At 36.5% G+C, this 21048-nt stretch overlaps 1 protein-coding gene across 12 annotated transcripts in view; it reads left to right on the top strand.

The window, feature by feature from the left end:
* HUWE1 (HECT, UBA and WWE domain containing E3 ubiquitin protein ligase 1) overlaps nucleotides 1–21048 on the top strand; it is a 168964-nt gene that overhangs the window by 41548 nt on the left and 106368 nt on the right. For all 12 annotated transcript variants that reach the window (XM_081793318.1, XM_081793327.1, XM_081793329.1 and 9 more), the window contains one exon: nucleotides 20614–20676. In XM_081793318.1, coding sequence (XP_081649444.1) covers nucleotides 20614–20676 — 63 coding nt within the window. The remainder of the gene's footprint in view (nucleotides 1–20613; nucleotides 20677–21048) is intronic.

Raw genomic sequence — 21048 nt, 5'->3', positions numbered from 1 at the left:
ATACATTTAAGAGAAGATAATGTAGAAGGTTATATTGTGATATACTGGTAGGGAAGGAACTCTTAAAAACTCTAAAGCGTAAATCTTACTGTAAAAATTTGAATTTTATAATACAAAATTAAGACTTCCTTTTCAATGGAAAACATCATAATTCACTGCTGTGCTAGCACTTAACTGGAATGTAAATCAGCACACTGCTTCCTTGAATGAGAAAAACACCAGTTGACCTAAACAGTGCACCTCCTGATGTGGCTAACAACATTCTGGTGCCAATTCATTTTGTCATGGACCAATACCACATTCAAACAGTTGGTGGAATAACAGCTGGTCTGTGGACAATATTAAGCAGCACTGCCAAAGATAAAACTTAGTAGTGATCGATTGAGTGTTTAGCCATGTTTTAAAACTGTCAAGGGACTGTTTTATAACTGTAGTATATTTAAGGAACTCCTCCAAATTAACGTGGATAAACAAAAGTATGGATAGATAATTCACAGACCAGAAAACTCAGCACATTAATAGTTGCTCCAGACTCATTAGTAATTAGAGAAATACAACTAAAGCAAGATACAGCCTTTTAAACTGTCAGATCAGCAAAAATTAGAAAACTGTGTAATGGTAAGTGCTAATAGGCATGTGAGGCTATAGGAACCCTTGACTGGTACTCCTGGTATATATCCCAAAGATATCACATTATTCCATCAGGTAACATGTGGGAGAATATTGCATCACTGTGGCAGTAGATTGGATAAGCAAAATGGAGTTTATGCATATTATGGACTGTGTAGCAGTTAGAAGCAGGGGACCAAATAATGCACGTAGCAACATCAGTAGCTTTTGAAAATAATGTTGAGTGAGAGGGAGTTAAAAATGTTTATTGGTAGTACCATTTCTGAAACTTAAAGATGTGCACCCAAAGCAACACAGTTTTGAAAAAACAAATTAAAGGATATAGGAAGTGGTGAAAAGTGTTGTCTTTGGCAAGGAAAATGTGTATGGGCAGTAATTGGATGGACAGATGGTATATATAAATAAGTAAAAGAAAATAAACCTAACCAGCAGTATTTAAGATCTGTTAGAACAAAACCCTTACTTACAGATTTAAAAAATGATCTAAATTTGTTAGCAAAGACAGATGATGCCATTTTTTGTATGAGAAGACTCAATACAGTAGAAGCCCTCTTAGATCAAATTAGAGTTAATAGTTGGTAGGTTAATTATTGTTAAAATGTTGTTAAAGCAGAACTTTTTTTAAGTTTATTTATTTTGAGAGAAAACGTGCATGCCACACGAGCAGGGGAGTGGCAGGAAAAGAGAGAATCCCAAGTGAGCTCTGCACCAGTAGCATGGTTTGTAAAGGAACTTGAATACAGAATTAGAAATTTCTATAATTTACCCCTGAATCTTTTTCCCCTAACTTGACACTATTTTTATTTTTTTTTTTATTTTATTTTTTTTAATGTTTATTTATTTTTGAGAGACAGCACAAGCAGAGGAGGTGGGCAGAGAGAGAGGTAGACACAGTACAAAGTAGGCTCCAGGCTCCGAGCTGTCAGCACAGAGCCCAACGCAGGGCGTAAACCCACAAACTGCAAGATCATGACCTGAAGTCAGACACTCAACTGAGTCACCCAGGCGCCCTGACACTACTTTTAGCATCTTGCCTTTTAGTCTTTGCCAAATATTCAGATTAGTTTTTATTTTAAAAAGATAGTTCCTTTTTCAGTTTAAATCATTGTTTTATATGGTATTTATATATATTTTTTTGAGAGAGAGCATGCACATGTGCATGAGTGGGGGAGGGGCACAGAAAGAGAGAGAATCTTAAGCAGGCTCCATGCTCAGTGCAAAGCCCAACATGGGGTTCCATCTCATGACTGTGAGATCATGACCTGAGCCAAAATCAAGAGTCACATGCTTAACTGACTGAGCCACCCAGGTGGCCTTGTATAGTACTTTAACATACTTCTATATTCAGGTTCCTTTACAAACTAAAATCTTGACACCATTAATTGCTCTACAGACAGCTGACATAAATGAGTTTGAAGACCAACACCTGGCTTGGTACACTTACCGATAACTGGTGGGAGCAAAAGAGTGACTGCAGCAAGATTGCATTAGTCAATATATTTTACAGAAGGCATGGAGAATACAGTTAATCTGTCAAATTGGTTAAGTAGAGGCCCTGTTAATAGCATTTACTGGAAAGCAGAAGGCACAAAAATATCTAAGAAAATACTGATAAAGAATCAGGGTCAGTTGCTGTAACAGATAACAAAATATAAAGCCATAGTAGTTTTAATTTTTTTAATTGGCATAGAAATAGACATCTGCAGAATAAAATAGTAAGCCTCATTTATAAAGAAAAGTGGTACAGTTGGCTGTTTGAGGGAAAAATGTGTTGTAGGTCGTTTCTTCACCCTATTCACATAAATCCTAGAAACATATTTAGGAGTAAATATAGGCAACTCTTGAACATCTTTCATGAGGAAGGATTTCCTAAGTCAAGAAACCTATAAGCCCTTTTTTAAAGTTGACAGATTTTATGTGAAAATATTAAAACTTGTGTATAAGAATTAAAAGGCAGATGACTTCTTAAGCTGGGGAAAAAATTTGTACTGTGTACAACAAAGGAATAATGTTATATAAATAGCATCTGTAAATTATTAAAAATGTAATAAGTAATCCAGTAGAAAAACATGCAAAAGTATATGAACAGACAGTTCACAGAGGAATATTAAATATTTTTAAAGAATTGGTCAAGAAAACATGAAAAGTTTACACTAGGAATAATGGGGAAATGCATATTACGTGAGGTCATTTTTAACCACTAGATTGGCAATAGTATTAGTATTGACTAGGTTGTAGGGAAACAGTACTTACAGGTACATATAAACTATTAGTGTCAAAATGTCCTTTTGTAGGGTTTGGCCACATCTTTCATTTAAAAATGTATACATTTTAGGGGTGCCTGGGTGTCCCAGTTAGTTGAGCGTCCGACTCTTGATTTCAGCTCAGGTCATGATGCTAGGATTGTAGGATTGAGCTCTCTATTGGTCTCCACTCTGAGTGTGGAGCTTGCTTAAGATTCTTTGTCTCTCTCTAAGAAAATAAAAATGTATATATTTTATTTCATCCAATAGTTCTATTTTAAAGAAATGTTAGAAACATATTCAGATGTGTGCAAAAGTTATATTGAAGTATTCTTATTGCACCATTGTTTGAGAAAAATTTTTGAAATGTCATAATTAACATGGCATCTAAAACTCCTCAATGAAAGGATCTCTTAGCAAGAAAACTTAGTTGAAGATCCCGTCTATGGTTTTTTAAAAGTCCAAAAGTAAACTGTATTAGTAAAGTCCAGAAAGTTACATATCTAATTGTAAGCTCTGAAAGGGAATTGGGGGGAACGATGGTGGGTGAGTTTCACTTTTTATATTCTCTACTTTGAATGTTTTATAGCCATTGTGTATTATGTATTTTATAATTGAGAATTTGTAATGACTTTGTAGATCTATTTTTAATGGCTATTATATTCCATTGTGCTATAGTTGTTAACCTGACTTAGTACCTATTATATGTAATCCTCTTAATACTCTGAAGCTACGAATTCTTATCCTCATTTTACAGATGAAGAGTATGAGGTGTTAAGCAAGGTGAAATGATTGCTTATAATTCCCACAACCAGGCATTGATGGAACTGGAGTTTGAAACCTGATCTATTTGCTTATATGTGCCATCCCCTTTCCAAAAGCTATACCATGTCGAATGGTTTTCAGATTTCAGAACAAGCTTTACATTTAAAGACGGAAGAACATTCTAGTTAATTTGGTATTTTGTGTAGAGCCATAACACACCTACCAGAATTAATATCTTGCCAGATATTAATTTAGAAAGTAAAAATTAAGATGTATACTGTACTCTTACATGGCACGCATATGCAAAGTGTGGAAGTGTAGGATTTTCTTTCTTTTTTTTTTTTTTTTTTTTTGCTGTTGTTTTTGGATAGTTCAGGATTATCAGGTTCATTTCTTCCCTTGGACCATTCTATTACCAGGAAGGATTGCTTAAATGATTGCTATTACAGTATTCTCCCCGCCTCCTCACCTTATCCATGGAGGATATATTCCAAGACTTGCACTGGATGCCTGAAACTGCAGACAGTACTGACCCCATATATACTGTTTTTTTTTTCCTGTACATACCTATGATAAAGCTTAGTTTATAAATTAGGCACAGTAAGAGATTAACAATAACTAATAATAAAATAGAATAATTACAAGAATATACTGTAATAAAAGTTACATGAATATGGTTTCTCTGAAAATAACTTACTGTACTGTATTCAGTCTTCATCTTGTCATGATATGAGATGATAAAATGCCTATGTGATGAGATGAAGTGAGGTGAATGACTAGGCAATGTGACATAGTCATCATAATGTAGCCTTAGGCTACTGTTGACTATCTGACAGTACCTCAGAAGAAGGATCATCTTTCAGATTGCTCTTGTCTGTGGGTACCCAAAACCATGGAGAATGAAACTGCAGATACTGGGGGACTGCTGTATGTTCTTTTGTGTTTTGGACTCCTTTTACCTTTGACAGATATGCTTCCTTTTTCCTCTGAATTGGGATAACATAGAGACTGTAGATTGAAGGCTGATTTTTAAGTCCCAAGCAATTCAGAATCTTGATGGGTGCAATACATTGCAGCTTTTGTTAATATAAGTGTGTGATGCTTTGTTATTACAAATAAGAGAATCTTTCAGGTTTTTGAGGGGTTAGACATAGTAGGCTAGGTGTTAAGTAATAATAACTATCATTACTTACACTCCCTATTAAAATTTTAAAACTTCATTTTTCTCAAATGTAAAATTCTCTAAAAATGTAACTTGTTGACATGGTTTGCTTTCTCCTACATCTTCCTTTTGAAATGTAACAGTTTTTGTAACAGTGGTCTTCATAGACATTTTGGTTCATGTCTCTTCAGTTTTTAGACTGCTTTTTGAATCAATTCTTTTGTTATCCACGCCTGTGCAACAAATACATGTATTCACTTGCATGTGGTTAAGAACCTGGATTTAGAGGACCTAGAGCTCTTAACAGATCAAATTAATCTCAGTTTATAGATCTGTAAATTGGGGATTATGATCATCTACCTCCTAGATTTCAGGTATAAACTAACACGTCATGAAACATTTAGGTTTAATGCTTATCATGTTGCAAGTACGTAATGGAAGCCATTTTTGAAGATGGTTGTCAGCACATAACTACATGATATTCCCTTTTATATTTGCTTTCTTTTAAGACTATATTGGGGCGCCTGGGTGGCTTGGTCGGTTAAGCGTCCGACTTCGGCTCAGGTCATGATCTCACGGTCCCTGAGTTCAAGCCCTGCGTCGGGCTCTGTGCTGACAGCTCAGAGCCTGGAGCCTGTTTCAGATTCTGTGTCTCCCTCTCTCTCTGCTCCTCCCCTGTTCATGCTCTGTCTCTCTCTGTCTCAAAAAATAAATAAATGTTAAAAAAAAATTAAGACTATATACACATTATTTTGCACAAACATATACATACTGTCACACAGTTTTTTTGGTGCATTCTTCTTTCTCTTGGGTCATCTTCCTACAGTCTTCCTACAATCCTGTATGTATTTTATCGTCATATTATATTGACACATTGGGGGTATTTTTTTAATATGAAATTTATTATCAAATTGGTTTCTATACAACACCCAGTGCTCATCCCAAAAGGTGCCCTCCTCAATACCTATCACCCACCCTCCCCTCCCTCCCACCCCCCATCAACCCTCAGTTCTCAGTTTTTAAGAGTCTCTTATGCTTTGGCTCTCTCCCTCTCTAACCTCATAGAGGGTATTTTTAAGGGTACTTTTGTCATTGAATTACAAAGGCAGGACAATTTTGCATCTAAATTTTCTTATTTAATATTTTGTTAAAATTCACTAAATCGCTGTATAGCTATGTCATTCTTTTAAAGGTTACACAGTATTCCATAGTTTGTATGTTCTGTAATTTATACAACTATTTCCCTATTAATGCATATTCTTTTTTTTTTTTCCTGTTAACAGTGATTGGTACATTAAGCAATCTTGTACTTTTACCCTTACTTACTGATAGTTTTGATTCTGTGAAAGAGTCCCAGTAATAATCCGTGTTACTTTAATTGGCCCTTACTTTATGAGTAGTGAATTTGAGCATCTTTTTTGGGCTATTAGGATTTGCTCTTGTGAATTGTCTGTTCGTTTGCCTATTTTTTTCTTAGTTTAGTGTTTTTCTGCTATAAAAGCTCTGTTGGAGATAATAGCCCTTTGTCATCTGTTAATTTTTTTCCAAATCTTCATGTTGTTTTGTTTATTGTGTTTATGTACATACTTGTTTTCAGAAATGGTTCAGAAAAAGTGTGGAATGGCTTTTAGGAAAAGTGTTGAATATCATGTTTTGGTCTTTATGAAAAATGACTGTGTATGTGGTATCTTTTCTCATGATAGGTTTTTAGTGACTCAGTTATTCCAATGATGTGGGCCAGTTGTAAATATGAACAGTGGCTAGTGAACTGCAAATGTAGGGTAAGTTCTCCAAGAAGGCTTATTGAATTGTTAAAAGCCAGTTGGTTTGGTGAAGGTCTAGTACACTGGTTCTCAAACTTGACCATGTATCAGAGTCACTTTATTAAAACATAGATTGGTTTCCATCCCCTGCTCACACTCCTTTACCTCTTTCCGCCTCCAGTTTTTGATTCAGTAGACCTAGGACAGGGCCCGGTAGTGTGCATTGTTAACAAATTTCTAGGTGATACTAAGGCTGCTGATCCAGGGACCACACTTTGAAAACCACTGGTCTAGTCTGTCCTATTGAGTAAAGCTACAAAATCTTACTGAATTCTTACAGTTTCATCTCAAAGAACATGAAGCTTTTTTTTTTTTTTAATTTTTTTTTTTTTTAACATTTATTTATTTTTGAGACAGAGACAGAGCATGAACAGGGGAGGGTCAGAGAGAGGGAGACACAGAATCTGAAACAGGCTCCAGGCTCTGAGCTGTCAGCACAGAGCCTGACGTGGGGCTCGAACTCACGGACCGCGTGATCATGACCTGAGCCAAAGTCGGCCGCTTAACCGACTGAGCCACCCAGGCGCCCCATCAAGCTTTTTCCTAATGTCTGAATACTTACCCTTTAGCAAATCCCATCTAGTGATGTGGTGTCAAATATGCCTTTATGGCATGGTTGATACAATAGTTATTTATTGGGTGTCTGCTTAATTGCTAGGATCATATGGTAACACTATAGGATAGATGAGGATAATGACATTCAGAAGTTATATTATTTTCGGGAAAAGCCTATAGGCTCTTAGTCCCTGATAAAGTGTGAAATGCATTATTTGCTGTTACTGTCTTAGGTGTTTGGGGTTGTTATAGCATGGTTTTTATTCCAAACCTGGGTGTCAGCCTGAGACCTGGCTCTTGAATCCACACCCAGACCTTCCAGTTGACACCATTCAAGAAGTATATAACCAGCCCTGTGCTGGATAAAACATGTTCTGTTCTTTATAAAGGTCACATAGTAGTTGAAAAAGCAGATATATGTGTATAATAAAAAGGACAAAGAACTAGTTGCTCTGAGTAGTACTAATAAGTACCCTAGAATTTCAAACATTCCATAGATTTACCTTGTTGGCTGCAAAAGAAACTTCCTCATAATAAAAATATATGCTTGGTATTTTTAAAAAATTCAGAAATCTACAGAAGATAATTTATCATGATCATGTATCCTTAGTATTTTGATAGATTTTCTTGGACTTTATTTTATACATATTTCTTTACATAGCTGCACACATGGTATATATAATTTTATAACTTCATTTAATATACTAGCATTGGTGTTTTCCCTTGTTAATTTTGCATAGTTTTGTAAGAAATGTTTCTTTGTGTTTAATATAATGGTAATATGAATGTCACATTATCACAGACTTTCATGAATCAGATTTGACTTGGCACATGGTCTTTTAAGGATTCCAGCTTATTAGGGCAAGTCATTGGTGCTTGATTTTTATTAATTACAAAACATGGGAAGAAAGATTCTGTGATGACATGAATAGTGGAAGTAATGCTAAAACAATTGTGACAACAGAAGAAACAAAAGGAAAATAATTACGAAGGTGTACAGCTTTTCAAGCTTATTCTGCCTTGCAAATTCAGATCCTTGGCTTGAATCTCAGTCTCTTCTATGTGGTATCAAATGAAGATGTATTAAAAAGTTGAGTGTCGAAAGTATGAAGGTAAAAGCATTGAGAGAAAGTATAACTCCATGTTCTTTTGTTGTTTGGGTGGGCAAGATCTTTTTGGGATGAAACTAATACCATCAGAGAAAAAATTGATATTAAGGTACGGTTTTATATCTTCTGTAAATGAATACTTTAAATACTGTGAAGTTATGCCATCATACGATTCTCTCTGTTTACATAACATTGCTCTTATTTGGGTTATTTTCAATATTTTTCTACTGTAAATAATGCCACAGTGAATATCTTTAATGCATCAGTATGTGGTAACAGATGCTTTTATTAAGTTCTTAATGTTGGACCTTCTAATTTACACATTCTTGTCTCATTTAATCTTGAGAAAGATGCTACAAGCATCATTTTCTCAATTCTTTTGAACAGAAATGGTTCATTTTTTTACTGTATATTTTAATGTTTATTTTTGAGGGGGGGGGCAGAGAGAGAGGGAGACAGAGGATCTGAAGTGGGCTCTGAGCTGACAGCAGAGAGGCTGATGCAGGACTCAAACTCAAACTGCAAGATCACGACCTCAGCCAAAGTCAGACGCTCAACCAACTGAACCACCCAGGCGTGCTGCATCATTTTCTCAATTTTATACATAGATTGAGGTAAAGATCAGAAAAATCTAGTAACTTGTTCTGACTGTCGAAGATGAACATCATAATAGCCAGCTGCCTTAAATCTTTCCCTTTTCACTGGTTCCTGCTATCTATATGTACCTTTGAAAAAGAAAGCAAGAGAAAGCAAGAACTTCTATTTTCTGGGGGGTAGGGGGGTCAGTCTAGCTAAAGGAATGTCTATTTTTGTTGATTTTTTTTTTCAAAGAACCAAATTTGGTTTACTTATATTTTCTGTTTCATTTATCTCTGCTCTAAGTTTTACTATTCTTTCTGTTTGCTTTGGGTCTAGTTCACTCTTTTTTTCCCTAGTTCCTTAAGGTGAAAGGTTAGTGATTTTAGATTTTTTTTTTAATGTAGGCAATTATAGCTGTGAATTTCCTTGTAAGCACTGCTTTCAGTGTATCCTGTAAGTTTTAGTATGTCATGTTTTTATTTTCATTCATTTTAGGGAATTTTCTAATTTCTTTCCATTGTTCTGGAGAAGATACCTTTATATGATTTTATTCTTTCTAAATTTCTTGAAGTTAGTTTTGTGGTCTATCTGGGAGAATGTTTTACTTGTACGTCAGAAGAAATGTGTGTTCTGTTGGGTGGATTACTATATCTGTTAGGTCTAGTTCGTCTTCTATTTCCTTGTTTATCTTTTGTCTAGTTATAAATGTTTGCCTTGTGGGTTAGACTAACATCTTGATTTTTGAGAAGTTAGTTTGAATTAATACCAACTTAGTTTTTGGGAGCCTGGGTGGTTCAGTCAGTTGAGCGTCTCTTGGTTTCGGCTCAGGTTATGATCTCACTGTCTGAGAGATCGAGCCCAGTGTTGACAGCTTGGAACCTGCTTGGGATTCTCTGTCTCCCGCTCTCTCTGCCCCTTCCCCACTTGCACTCTTTCCCTCAAAATAAACATTTTTTTAAATACTTAGTTTTAATAGCACACAAAAACTTTGCTCCTGTGTAGCTGTTTCCTCCACTTTGTATTGTTGTTGCCACAAATTCCATCCATACGTTGTGTGCCTATCAACATAAATGTATAATTACTCTTTTATATAGTTGTCTTTTCAAGCACACAAAACAAGAGGAGTTACAAAACTAAAAATACATCAGTGCTTTTATAATTTACCTATGTAGTTACCTTACTGGTGTCTTTTATTTCTTCATATAGAGTCAAGTTACTGTCTTACGCCCTTTCATTTCAACCTGAAGGACTCCAATTAGCATTTCTTGAATCACGTGTGCCAGCAACAAGCTCCCTCAGCTTTTATCTGGGAATGTCTTAATTTCTCCTACATTTTTGAAGGATAATTGTGCCAGGTCCAGAATTCTTGACTGGCAGTTCTTCTCTTCTAGGACTTTGACTATGTCTTCCCACTGTACTCTGACATCCGTGGTTTCTGATGAAGAATTAGCTATTGATCTTATTGAGGATGCCTGGTACTTGACAAGTCCTTATTCTCTTGAATTGGGATTTATAGGTCAAGTCTTTGGTCAAATATGATATGATTTTGGCCATTATTTCTTTAATTTCTCTGCTCCTCTTTCTCCTTTCATTCTGGGACTCTCATTATGCATATGTTGGTACACTTGATGGAGTCCCCACATAACTCTTAGACTATACTTTTAATTTTCTTTCTTCTCTTTCAACTGGGTAATGCAATTGACCTAGCTTCAGATTTATTCTTTTTTTTCACTTTCCAGAATTTATTTTTCAAATCTATTTGTCTCAGAATTTTTACAAAAGTAATACATGTTTAGTGTTAAAAATTAAGAAAACACAGAAAATTGTAAGGAAGAAAATAACAAATAATCCTCAGTCACCATCATGTAGAAAAAATAACTGATAACGTTGTTTCATATGCTGCTTTTCCCCCACATAACCCATGGTATTTTCCCACACGAATTAAATATTCTTTGAAAATGTAATTTTTAAAATAGAACTACCATATGATCCAGTAATCACACTATTGGGTATTTATTGAAAGAATATGAAAACACTTAATTTGAAAGGATATATATACACCTTTATGCTTATTGTAGCATTATTTACAATAGCCTAATGATGGAAGTAGCATGTGTCCATCAATAGATGAATAAATAAAGGTGTGTGTGTGTGTGTGTGTGTGTGTGTGTGTGTGTGTCTAATGGAATAATACTCAGCCATAAAAAAATGAAATCTTGCCATTTGCAACAACATGGTTGGAGCTAGAGCATATAATGCTAAGTGAAGTAAATCAGAGAAAGACAAATACCATATGATTTCACTCATTTGGAATTTAAGAAACAAAACAGACGAGCAAAGGGAAAACCAAAGAACAGATGGTTGCTGGGGCGGGGGCGAAGGGATGGATGAAATAGCTGAAGGACTCCTTGATGAGCACAGAGTAATATATGGAATTATTGAATCTGTATTGTGTACTTGAAAGTAATTTAACAATTATGTTAACTATACTAGAAGTAAAATAAAAATGCATAAATAAAATATGTGTTGGCTTAAAGATTAAAAAAATAATAAAGTTAATTTCATTTCAGTATTTGGACATTAGTCTTGGCTTCTAAACTGCCCTCCTTGTCCTCTTGAGTTTTCCATAACTGCCCTTCTATGTCTGCTTGGCCGGTACCTCCTCCTGTGCTCAGCCTCTGTCACCTGCTGTAGTTACCATTCCTTTTTTGTGATGAGAACATTTAATATTTACTCTCAGCAACTGACAGGTATATTGTCAACTATATTGACAAGTATATTGTCGGTATTGTTAACTATAGTTACCATGCTGTACATTAGATCCCCAGATCTTCTTATCATATATAACTGGAAGTTTATACTCTTTGACCAACATCTTCCCATTTGCCCCAAGCCCCAGCCCCTGGCAACTACCATTCTGTTTCTAGGAGTTCAGCTTTTTTAGATTCCACATATAAGTGATAGGATACAGTAATTATCTTTCTCTGTCTTATTTCAATTACTAAAATACCCTCAAGGTCCATCCATGTTGTCACAAAAGGCAGGATTTCCTTCTTTCTCCTGGCTGAATATTAGTCCTGTGTGTGTGTGACATCTTTATCCATTCATCCATAGATGAACACTTAGTTTGTTACCATAGGTTGGCTGGTGTGAATGTTGCAGTTAATATGAGAGGGAAGATATCTTTGATGTCCTAATACCATTTCTTTTGGATATATGCCCAGAATTGGGATTGCTGGATCATATAGTAGTTCTATTTTTAATTTTTTGAGGATAGCATTTCACTAGGAACTGTACCAACAGTGCATGAGGGTCTCCTTTTCTCCAAATCTTAGCCAATACTTATTTCTTAACTGTATTTTGATTCTAACAGGTATGAAGCAGTGTCCTCATTGTGGTTGTGATTTGCATTTCCCTGATGATTAGCAGTATTGAGCACCATTTCAAATACCTGTTGGCCATTTGTATGTCTTCTTTGGGAAAATGTCTATTTAACTCCTGTGCCCATTTTAAAATCTTTTTTGTGTGTGTTACTGAGTTGTATGAATTATTTTAGTGTTGTGTCACTTCATTTTGCTTTTGTTGCTTATGCTTTTTGGTATCCTATCCCAAAAAACTAATAATTATTACCAAGACCAGTGTCAAGGAGCTTTTCCTCTATGTTTTCTTTTTTTTTCTATTTTTTTTTTTTTTTTACATTTTGTTTATTTTTGATATACAGAGAGAGAGAGACAGAGCACAAGGGGGGGAGGGGCAAAGAGAGAGGGAGACACAGAATCTGAACCAGGCTCCAGGCTCTGAGCTGTCCGCACAGAGCCCGATGTGGGGCTCAAACTCACAAACGGTGAGATCATGACCTGAGCTGACGTCAGATGCCTAACTGACTGAGCCACCCAGGCGCCCCTCCTGTATGTTTTCTTTTAGGAGTTTCATGGTTTCAGGTCTCATGTTGAAGTCTTTAATCCATTTCAAGTTCATTTTTTTGAGTGGTATAAGAAAGGAATCTATTTTCTTTTTTCTGCATTTTGTTAACCCAGTTTTCCCAGCACCACTTATCAAAGAGTCTATTTTTTCCCCATTGATTATTCTTGGCTCCCTTTCAAATATTAGTTGACCATATATGTGAGGGTTTATTTCTGGGCTCTTGATTCTGTTCTGTTGGTGTATTTGTCTGTGTTTATGTCAATACCATACTGGGTTTTCTTTATTGCTACAGCTTTGTAATAATGTTTGAAATCAGGAAGTGTGATACCTCTAGCTTTACAGTTCTTTCTTATGATTGCTTTAGCTATTTGGGATCTTTTGTGGTTCCATATAAATTTGAGGATTTTTTTTCTATTTCTCTGAAAAATGTCATTGGACTTTTGATAGCAATTACATTGAATCTACAGGTGGCTTTGGATTGTATGGATGTTTTTTTTTTTTTCAGTTATTTTTTTAGTGTTTATTTTTTTTTCCAATATATGAAATTTATTGTCAAATTGGTTTCCATACAACACCCAGTGCTCATCCCAAAAGGTGCCCTCCTCAATACCCATCCCCCACCCTCCCCTCCCTCCCACCCCCCATCAACCCTCAGTTTGTTCTCAGTTGTTTTTTTTTTTTAATTTTTTTTTTAACGTTTATTTATTTTTGAGACAGAGAGAGACAGCATGAATGGGGGAGGGTCAGAGAGAGAGGGAGACACACAATCCGAAACAGGCTCCAGGCTCTGAGCGGTCAGCACAGAGCCCAACGCGGGGCTCGAACTCACGGACCGCGTGATCATGACCTGAGCCGAAGTCGGAGGCCCAACAGACTGAGCCACCCAGGCGCCCCTGTTCTCAGTTTTTAACAGTCTCTTATGCTTTGGCTTTCTCCCACTCTAACCTCCTTTTTTCCCCCCCCCCCCTTCCCCTCCCCCATGGGTTTCTGTTAAGTTTCTCAGGATCCACATAAGAGTGAAATCATATGGTATCTGTCTTTCTCTGTATGGCTTACTTCACTTAGCATCACACTCCAGTTCCATCCACGTTGCTACAAAAGGCCATATTTCATTCTTTCTCATTGCCACGTAGTATTCCATTGTGTATATAAACCACAATTTCTTTATCCATTCATCAGTTGATGGACATTTAGGCTCTTTCCATAATTTGGCTATTGTTGACAGTGCTGCTATAAACATTGGGGTACAAGTGCCCCTATGCATCAGTACTCCTGTATCCCTTGGATAAATTCCTAGCAGTGCTATTGCTGGGTCATAGGGTAGGTCTATTTTTAATTTTCTGAGGAGCCTCCGCACTGCTTTCCAGAGCGGCTGCACCAATTTGCATTCCCACCAACAGTGCAAGAGGGTTCCCGTTTCTCCACATCCTCTCCAGCATCTATAGTCTCCTGATTTGTTCATTTTGGCCTTTAGTGTTTATTTTTGAGACACAGAGCAAGAGACAGAGTACAAGTAGGGGAGGGGCAGACAGGGAGACACAGACTCTGAAGCAAGCTCCAGGCTCTAAGCTATCAGCACAGAGCTTGACATGGGGCTCTAACTCAGGAACCGTGAGATCATGACCTGAGCTAAAAAGTCAGATGCTTAACTGACTGAGCCACCCAGGCGCCCTGGATTGTATGGATGTTTTAACAGTGTTCTTGGGATTCATGAACACAGGATATCTTTCTATTTGTGTCTTTAATTTCTTTCGTTAGTGTTCTAGTTTTCAGTGTACAGGTCTCTCATCTTCCTTAAATTTATTTTTTTTAATGTTTATTTTTGAGAGAGTGAGTGAGTGGGGGAGGGGGAGGGGCAGAGACACAGAATCTGAAGTCAGCTCCAGACTCCAAGCTAGCTGTCCCCACAGAGCCCAACATGGGGCCGGAACTCACTAACCACAAGATCATGACCTGAGCCGAAGTTGGACACCCAACCAACTGAGCCACTCAGACGCCCTCATTAAATCTATTTCTAAATATTTTACTGTTTCTGGTGCTGCCTGTTTTCTTTACTTCTTTTTCAGATAGTTCATTAATGTTTAGAAATGTGACTGATTTCTATATGTTTATTTTATATTCTGCAGCTTTACTGAATTTATTCTAACAGTTTTTTGGTGAGATTTTTCGGCTTTTTGTATACATAAGATCACATCATTTGCAAATGGAGACCGTTTTATTTCTTGCTTTCCAAATTGGTTGCCTTTTATTTCTCTAATTGCCTAATTGCTCTGCTAGGACTTTTAGTACTGTATTGAATAGGAGTGTTAAGAGTGGGGATCCTTATCTTGTTCAGGATCTTGGAGAGCTTTCATCCTTTTACCATTTGATTTTGATAGTAGCTATGGGCTTGTCACATATGACCTTTATTATGTTGAGCTGTGTTCCTTTTATATCCCTTTTTTTTAGTTTTTATCAAGAAAGGGCATTGAATTTTTGTCAAATGTTTTTTTCAGCATCTGTTGACATAATCATATGATTTTTGTCTTTTATTCTGTTATTATGGTGTATCATATTTGTTGACTTGTTTTTGTTGAACTACCCTTGCATCCCAAGGATAAATCCTACTTGAAAATGGTGTATAATCGTTTTGATGTGCTGTGCAATTTGGCTTGCTAGTATTTTGATGACAGTTTTGTGTCTTTGTCCATCAGAGATGGTGGCCTGTAGTTTTCTTTTAGTGTCCTATTAGGGTAATTCTGGCCTCTTAAAATGAGTTGGAAGTCTGGCCTCTGCAAATTTTTGGTAAGAATTTGAGAAGAATTGGTGTTAATTCTTTTAAATGTTTGATGAATGTATCAGGGAAACCCATCTGATCCTAGGCTTTTCTGTGTTTTGAATACTGATTTAATATTCCTGCTCATTATTAGTCTGCTTAGATTTTCTATTTCTTCATTATTTACCCTTGGTAAGTTCTCTGTTTCTAGGAATTTACCCAGTTCTTAGAGGTTATCCAATTTGGCAATGTGTTCATAAGTAGTCTCTATTTTTTTTATGTTTTTAAATATTCCAGTATAGTTAACATACAATGTTCTATTAGTTTAATGTGTACAGTATAGTGATTCAACAATTCTTTACATTCTCTGTGCTCATTATCAGTGTACTCTTAACCCCCACCACCTATTTCACCCATCTCCCCACCCACCTCCCCTCTGGTAACCATCTGTTCCCTGTAGTGAAGAGTCTTTTGGTTTTTCTCTCTTTGTATTTTTCCTTTTCTTCTTTGTTTTGTTTCTTAAATTCCATATATTAGAGAAATCATAGGTAGTCTCTTAATCCTGTCTATCTCTGTGGTATCCATTGTAATGTGTCTTTCATTTCTGATTTTATTTAAATCTTCACTCTTATTTTCTTAGTCTAGCTAAAGTTTTGTCTATTTTGTTTATCTTCCCCCCACTCCAAAAAACACACCTCTTATTTTTATTGAGCTTTTGTATTGTTGGCTTTTTTTTGTCTCTATTTCATTTATATCTGCTGTGATCATTGTTATTTCCTTCCTTCTACTAACTTTGGGCTTAGTTTGTTCTTTTTCTAGTTATAAAGTTAGGTTGTATTTGAGATCTTTCTTGTTTCTTACTGTAGTCAGTTATCCCTGTAAATGTCCTCTTGTAGCTTTTTTTGGTTCATCCCATAAGTTTTGATATGTTGTGTTTGCATTTTATTTTTTGTCTCAAGATATTTTTTAATTTCCCTTTTGATTTCTTTTTTTGACTCCTTGATTTTTCAGGAGTGTATTGTTTAATTTCCACATACTGTGAATTTTTCAGTTTTCTTCCTATTGATTTCTAGTTTTGTACCATTGTGGTTAGGAAAGATACTTGGTATAATTTCAGTCTTCTTAAATTTTCTAAGACTTGTTTCGTGACCTGTCATATGATCTATCTGGGAGAATGTTCTGTGTGTGTTTGAGAAAAGTGTATATTCTGCTGCTGTTCAGTGAAATGTTCTGTATAGTCCTGGTAGGTCCATTGATCTAAAAAGTATAGTTCAGTAACTCAAAGGGATACATGCACCCAGTGTTCCCCAATGTTTATAGCAGCATTATTTACAATAGCCAGATTATTGGCAACAGTCAAGTGTCCATCAACTGATGAATGAATAAAGATGTACGTGTGTGTGTATACACACACACACACACACACACACACACACACACACACACACACACTGGAATATTACCCAGCCATATAAAAGAGTGAATGAAGTCTTGCCATTTGCAACAACATGGATAGAGCTAGAGAGTATTATGCTAAGCAAAATAAGTCAGAGAAAGACAAATACCATATGATTTGACTTATATGTAGAATTTAAGAAACAAACAAACAAGCAAATGGGAAAAATAGGCAAACCAAGAAACAGACTCCTAACTATAGAGAACTCCCAGAGGGGAGGTGAGTTCAGGGTGGGTTAAATAGGTGATATGGATTAAGGAGTGTACTTGTTGTGATGAGCCACCAGGTGTTGTATGGAAGTGTTGAATCACTATATCATACACCTGAAATTAATATCATACTGTATATTTACTTGAATTTAAATAAAAACTTAAAAAAATGTACAGTTCAAATCTAACATTTCCTTATATTCTGTCAGGGCAATCTATCCCTCATTGAAAGTAGTGTGTACCATTGTTGAAAGTACCAGTCTACCATTATGTATTGTTACCTGTTTCTCCCTTTAGATGTTAGTATTTGCTTAATATATTTAGGTGTTCGAGTATTGTATGTATATAATTTACAATTGTTATATGGTCTTTGAATTGACCACTTTATAAATAATGACCTTTGTCTCTTGTTACAGGTTTTGAGTAAAAGTCTATTTTGTCTGAAATAAGTATAGCTTACCCATTGGCTCTCCTTTGGTTTCTATTGCATAGAATATCTTTTTACAACCCTTCACTTTGAGTCTGCATGTACCCTTAAAGGTGAAGTGAGTCTTTTGGAAGCTGCTGGGTCTTGGTTTTTTTTATCCATCTAAGTATTCCATCTGTGCCTTTTGATTGGAAAATCAGTATACCTACATTTAGAGTAATTATTTTTTTTTTTTTTTCAACGTTTATTTATTTTTGGGACAGAGAGAGACAGAGCATGAACGGGGGAGGGACAGAGAGAGAGGGAGACACAGAATCGGAAACAGGCTCCAGGCTCTGAGCCATCAGCCCAGAGCCTGACGCGGGGCTCGAACTCACGGACCGTGAGATCGTGACCTGGCTGAAGTCGGACGCTTAACCGACTGCGCCACCCAGGCGCCCCTAGAGTAATTATTAATGGGCAAGGGCTTAGTAATGCCATATTAATGTTTTCAGGCTGTTTTGTATTTTCCTTGTCCTTTCTTCCTCTCTTGCTAACTTCCTTTGTGAATTGGTTTTCCATAATAATATGCTTTGATTCTTTCTGTTGATCTTTTTTGTATCTAACTAGGTTTTTGTTTCTGGCTACAATGAGTCTTACATAAACATCTTATAGATATAAAAGTGTATTTTAAGCTGATAACAACTTTGTATACAAATATTCCACCCTTTTACTTTCTCCAAATTCATTTTACATTTTTAATGTTCAGTTTACCTCTTTTTGTAGTGTATATCCTTTAACAAATTATTTTAGCTTTTAATATTTTTAATACTTTTATCCTTTAACTTTTATCATCCGTGGATGATTCTTTAAGACTGTGTTCTTCTGGGGCTCCTTAGACTGGCTGCAGCTGGTTCACAGGCTACTGCAGGGTCTATAGCTGAGACCAAGGTCTGTAGGTCTATTACCCAACAGGTGGGTGAGACTCCTCCCCCATCCCTTGGCTTATGGGGCTAGGTTTCCCAACTCCCAACAGAGGCACTTATGTCCATGGATGGATGCCAAATTGTTGTTGCATGGCGGCAGTGAGAGAGGTCTTATTTGGCCATAATGCTGACATCACTGCTCATGTTAATGTTGCTGTAACTTTTTTTTTCCCCTTTATGTGTTTCACAGTGTCTCATTTCTTTGCACACCTCATAGTTTTTTTGTTGAATAATGGATATTTTTTTAATATTTATAGTTTTTTATATTTTTAATATATAATTTTTTAAAATATTTTAATATTACTATTTTAATATTATATTAATATTTTTTAATTATTTTAATATTTTTAAAATATTTTTAATATTATAATGTGGCCGCTCTGGAAATCAAATTCTCACTCTTTCCTAGGGCTTGTTATGGTTTGTTGTTGTTTAGTTAGACTTTTCTGAAGTGATTTCATAACTGTTTTTGTGTGGTCATTGAAGTCTGTTCTCTTAGTTTAGTGGTCAGCTAGTGGTTTGCCTTAAACTCCTGGAACAAAAAAATACATATTTTTCCCAGTCTTTGTAGGTGGGTTCTGTGTGTACGTTGGTATCTTTAGTGGCAATACTCAATATCTTCAGTACTTAACCAGGATATTTATAATTCTGCCTTAGCCTTTACTTCTGACTTGGCACAGAGCCTGATGTTCATCCAGAGGTGTGGAACTTAGGGCCTTCTCAGGTATTTTCTACGAATGTGCTTAGTTAGCTGCAGGCACACACATGGCCTTCTAGATTCCCAGGAATGTGTGGAACTTTTCCAAGTCCTTATTCTCCAAAGCATCTCATTCCCCAGCCTTTTTCCCCAAGCTTTTCACTTTGTCTGTTGTTTAATCCAATTGTATTGTATGCCTTGTCCCAGGAAGTGAGGACTAATGCATTTGCCTTTGAAGGATTTCAATAAATGCTCACCCCACCCTTGATAGCATCCGAATCAGACTAAAATAAAAATGTTTGATATCAAACACATTGAAAATGCAAGCTAGTTTATTAAGCAAGACTATATGGTCAGAGGTTTGGATTTGAAAGCCAATAATAGTGTACAATTCAGTCATTCTCCCCCAATACCTTAGGGGCTAGTACTTGATGAGTTTTTAGACTTTGTGGAGGCAGAGTATATTTGGAGTAAGCAACATACAGTCTCCTGCTTTGCAACTTGGCAACCATGTCAAAAAGGAACTGTAGAGGGGCTCCTGGGTGGCTCAGTAGATTGAGTGTTCGACTCTTGATTTCGGCTCAGGTCATGATCTCATGGTTCACAAGATCGAGTCCCATCCTGGAGCCTCCTTGGGATTCTCTGTGTACCACCGCACCCCCTGGCTCAAAATAAATAAACTTTAAAAAAAAAAAAAGGAGATACAGAGCATGTGATTCCTCAGTCTAGTGAGGGAGGTGAAAATGTATTTGGAAAGCAGAATACTGAAGGCCTGAGGAGATAAGATTTACCTGTCAGCAAGTATGACTGCAAACATACACAGTTCGATTATTTGCAATAGTTGCTTATGTTCTTCCCAGTCGCATCCTCACAGTGAACAGCTATTTGATCTCATTGGAGAAATTACCTTTAGGCAGATCATCTTGCCTTGAGTCTTTTTTTTTTTAATGTTTATTTATTTTTGAGAGAAAGAGCACAAGCAGGGGAGGGGCAGAGAGAGAGGAGAGACACAGAATCCGAAGCAGGCTCCAGGCTCTGAGCTGTCCGCACAGAGCCCGACGCAGGGCTCAAACTCAGAAACTGAGATTAAGACCTGAGCTAAGGTCAGTCAGACCTTAACCTGACCGAGCCACCCAGGCGCCCCTTGCCTTGAGTCTTAAGTCCTTGCTTCTATTTCTTCCTTCTCTTTGTTGGACTTTCACATTGGCTGTCTCCTTGACGCTGTGTTTCAAGCAGCCACATACTCTTTTTAAGTATTTTACATACAAGGCTACCTTAAACACTATTTTAACACTGTCTTTTTCCTTTGTTAAGAGCTGGGGTGGAAAGGAGAATGGCTTTGGACTTGCAGAATGTTGCAGAGACTTGCATATGATGGTAAGTAATTCTTGGATATGGATATCTTGGCAGAGCTATTATTTTGAGCCTTACTTTACAATGAATATATGGAATATTAAGTTGCCACTTCAGATCAAGATCTTTGAGGAACCTGACATCAGTTAAGACATAACACACCTTATCTAGGTGTTTGGGCCCTCATTGTGTTGGCATTTGGAAGAATTTCAGAAACACAGTGTATGTTCATACCCAGGTCTTGAGTAGAACGCTGTATTTGGTGAATCAGTTTGAAAGTGATGAGAAATCCTAGAAAGTGCATTTGCTTGCATTCTTTCACTGTTACTGTTGGAACTCTGGGCACTGTGGTGCGATTTTTAAGAATGGATGCTCGAAGGGCGCCTGGATGGCTCA

This window comes from Panthera onca, chromosome X (genome assembly GCF_046562875.1).
Source record: "Panthera onca isolate mPanOnc1 chromosome X, mPanOnc1 haplotype 2, whole genome shotgun sequence".
Classification (NCBI taxonomy): domain Eukaryota; kingdom Metazoa; phylum Chordata; class Mammalia; order Carnivora; family Felidae; genus Panthera; species Panthera onca.
Note: the sequence above shows the minus strand (reverse complement) of the source record. Positions and strands in the feature narration are given on the sequence as shown.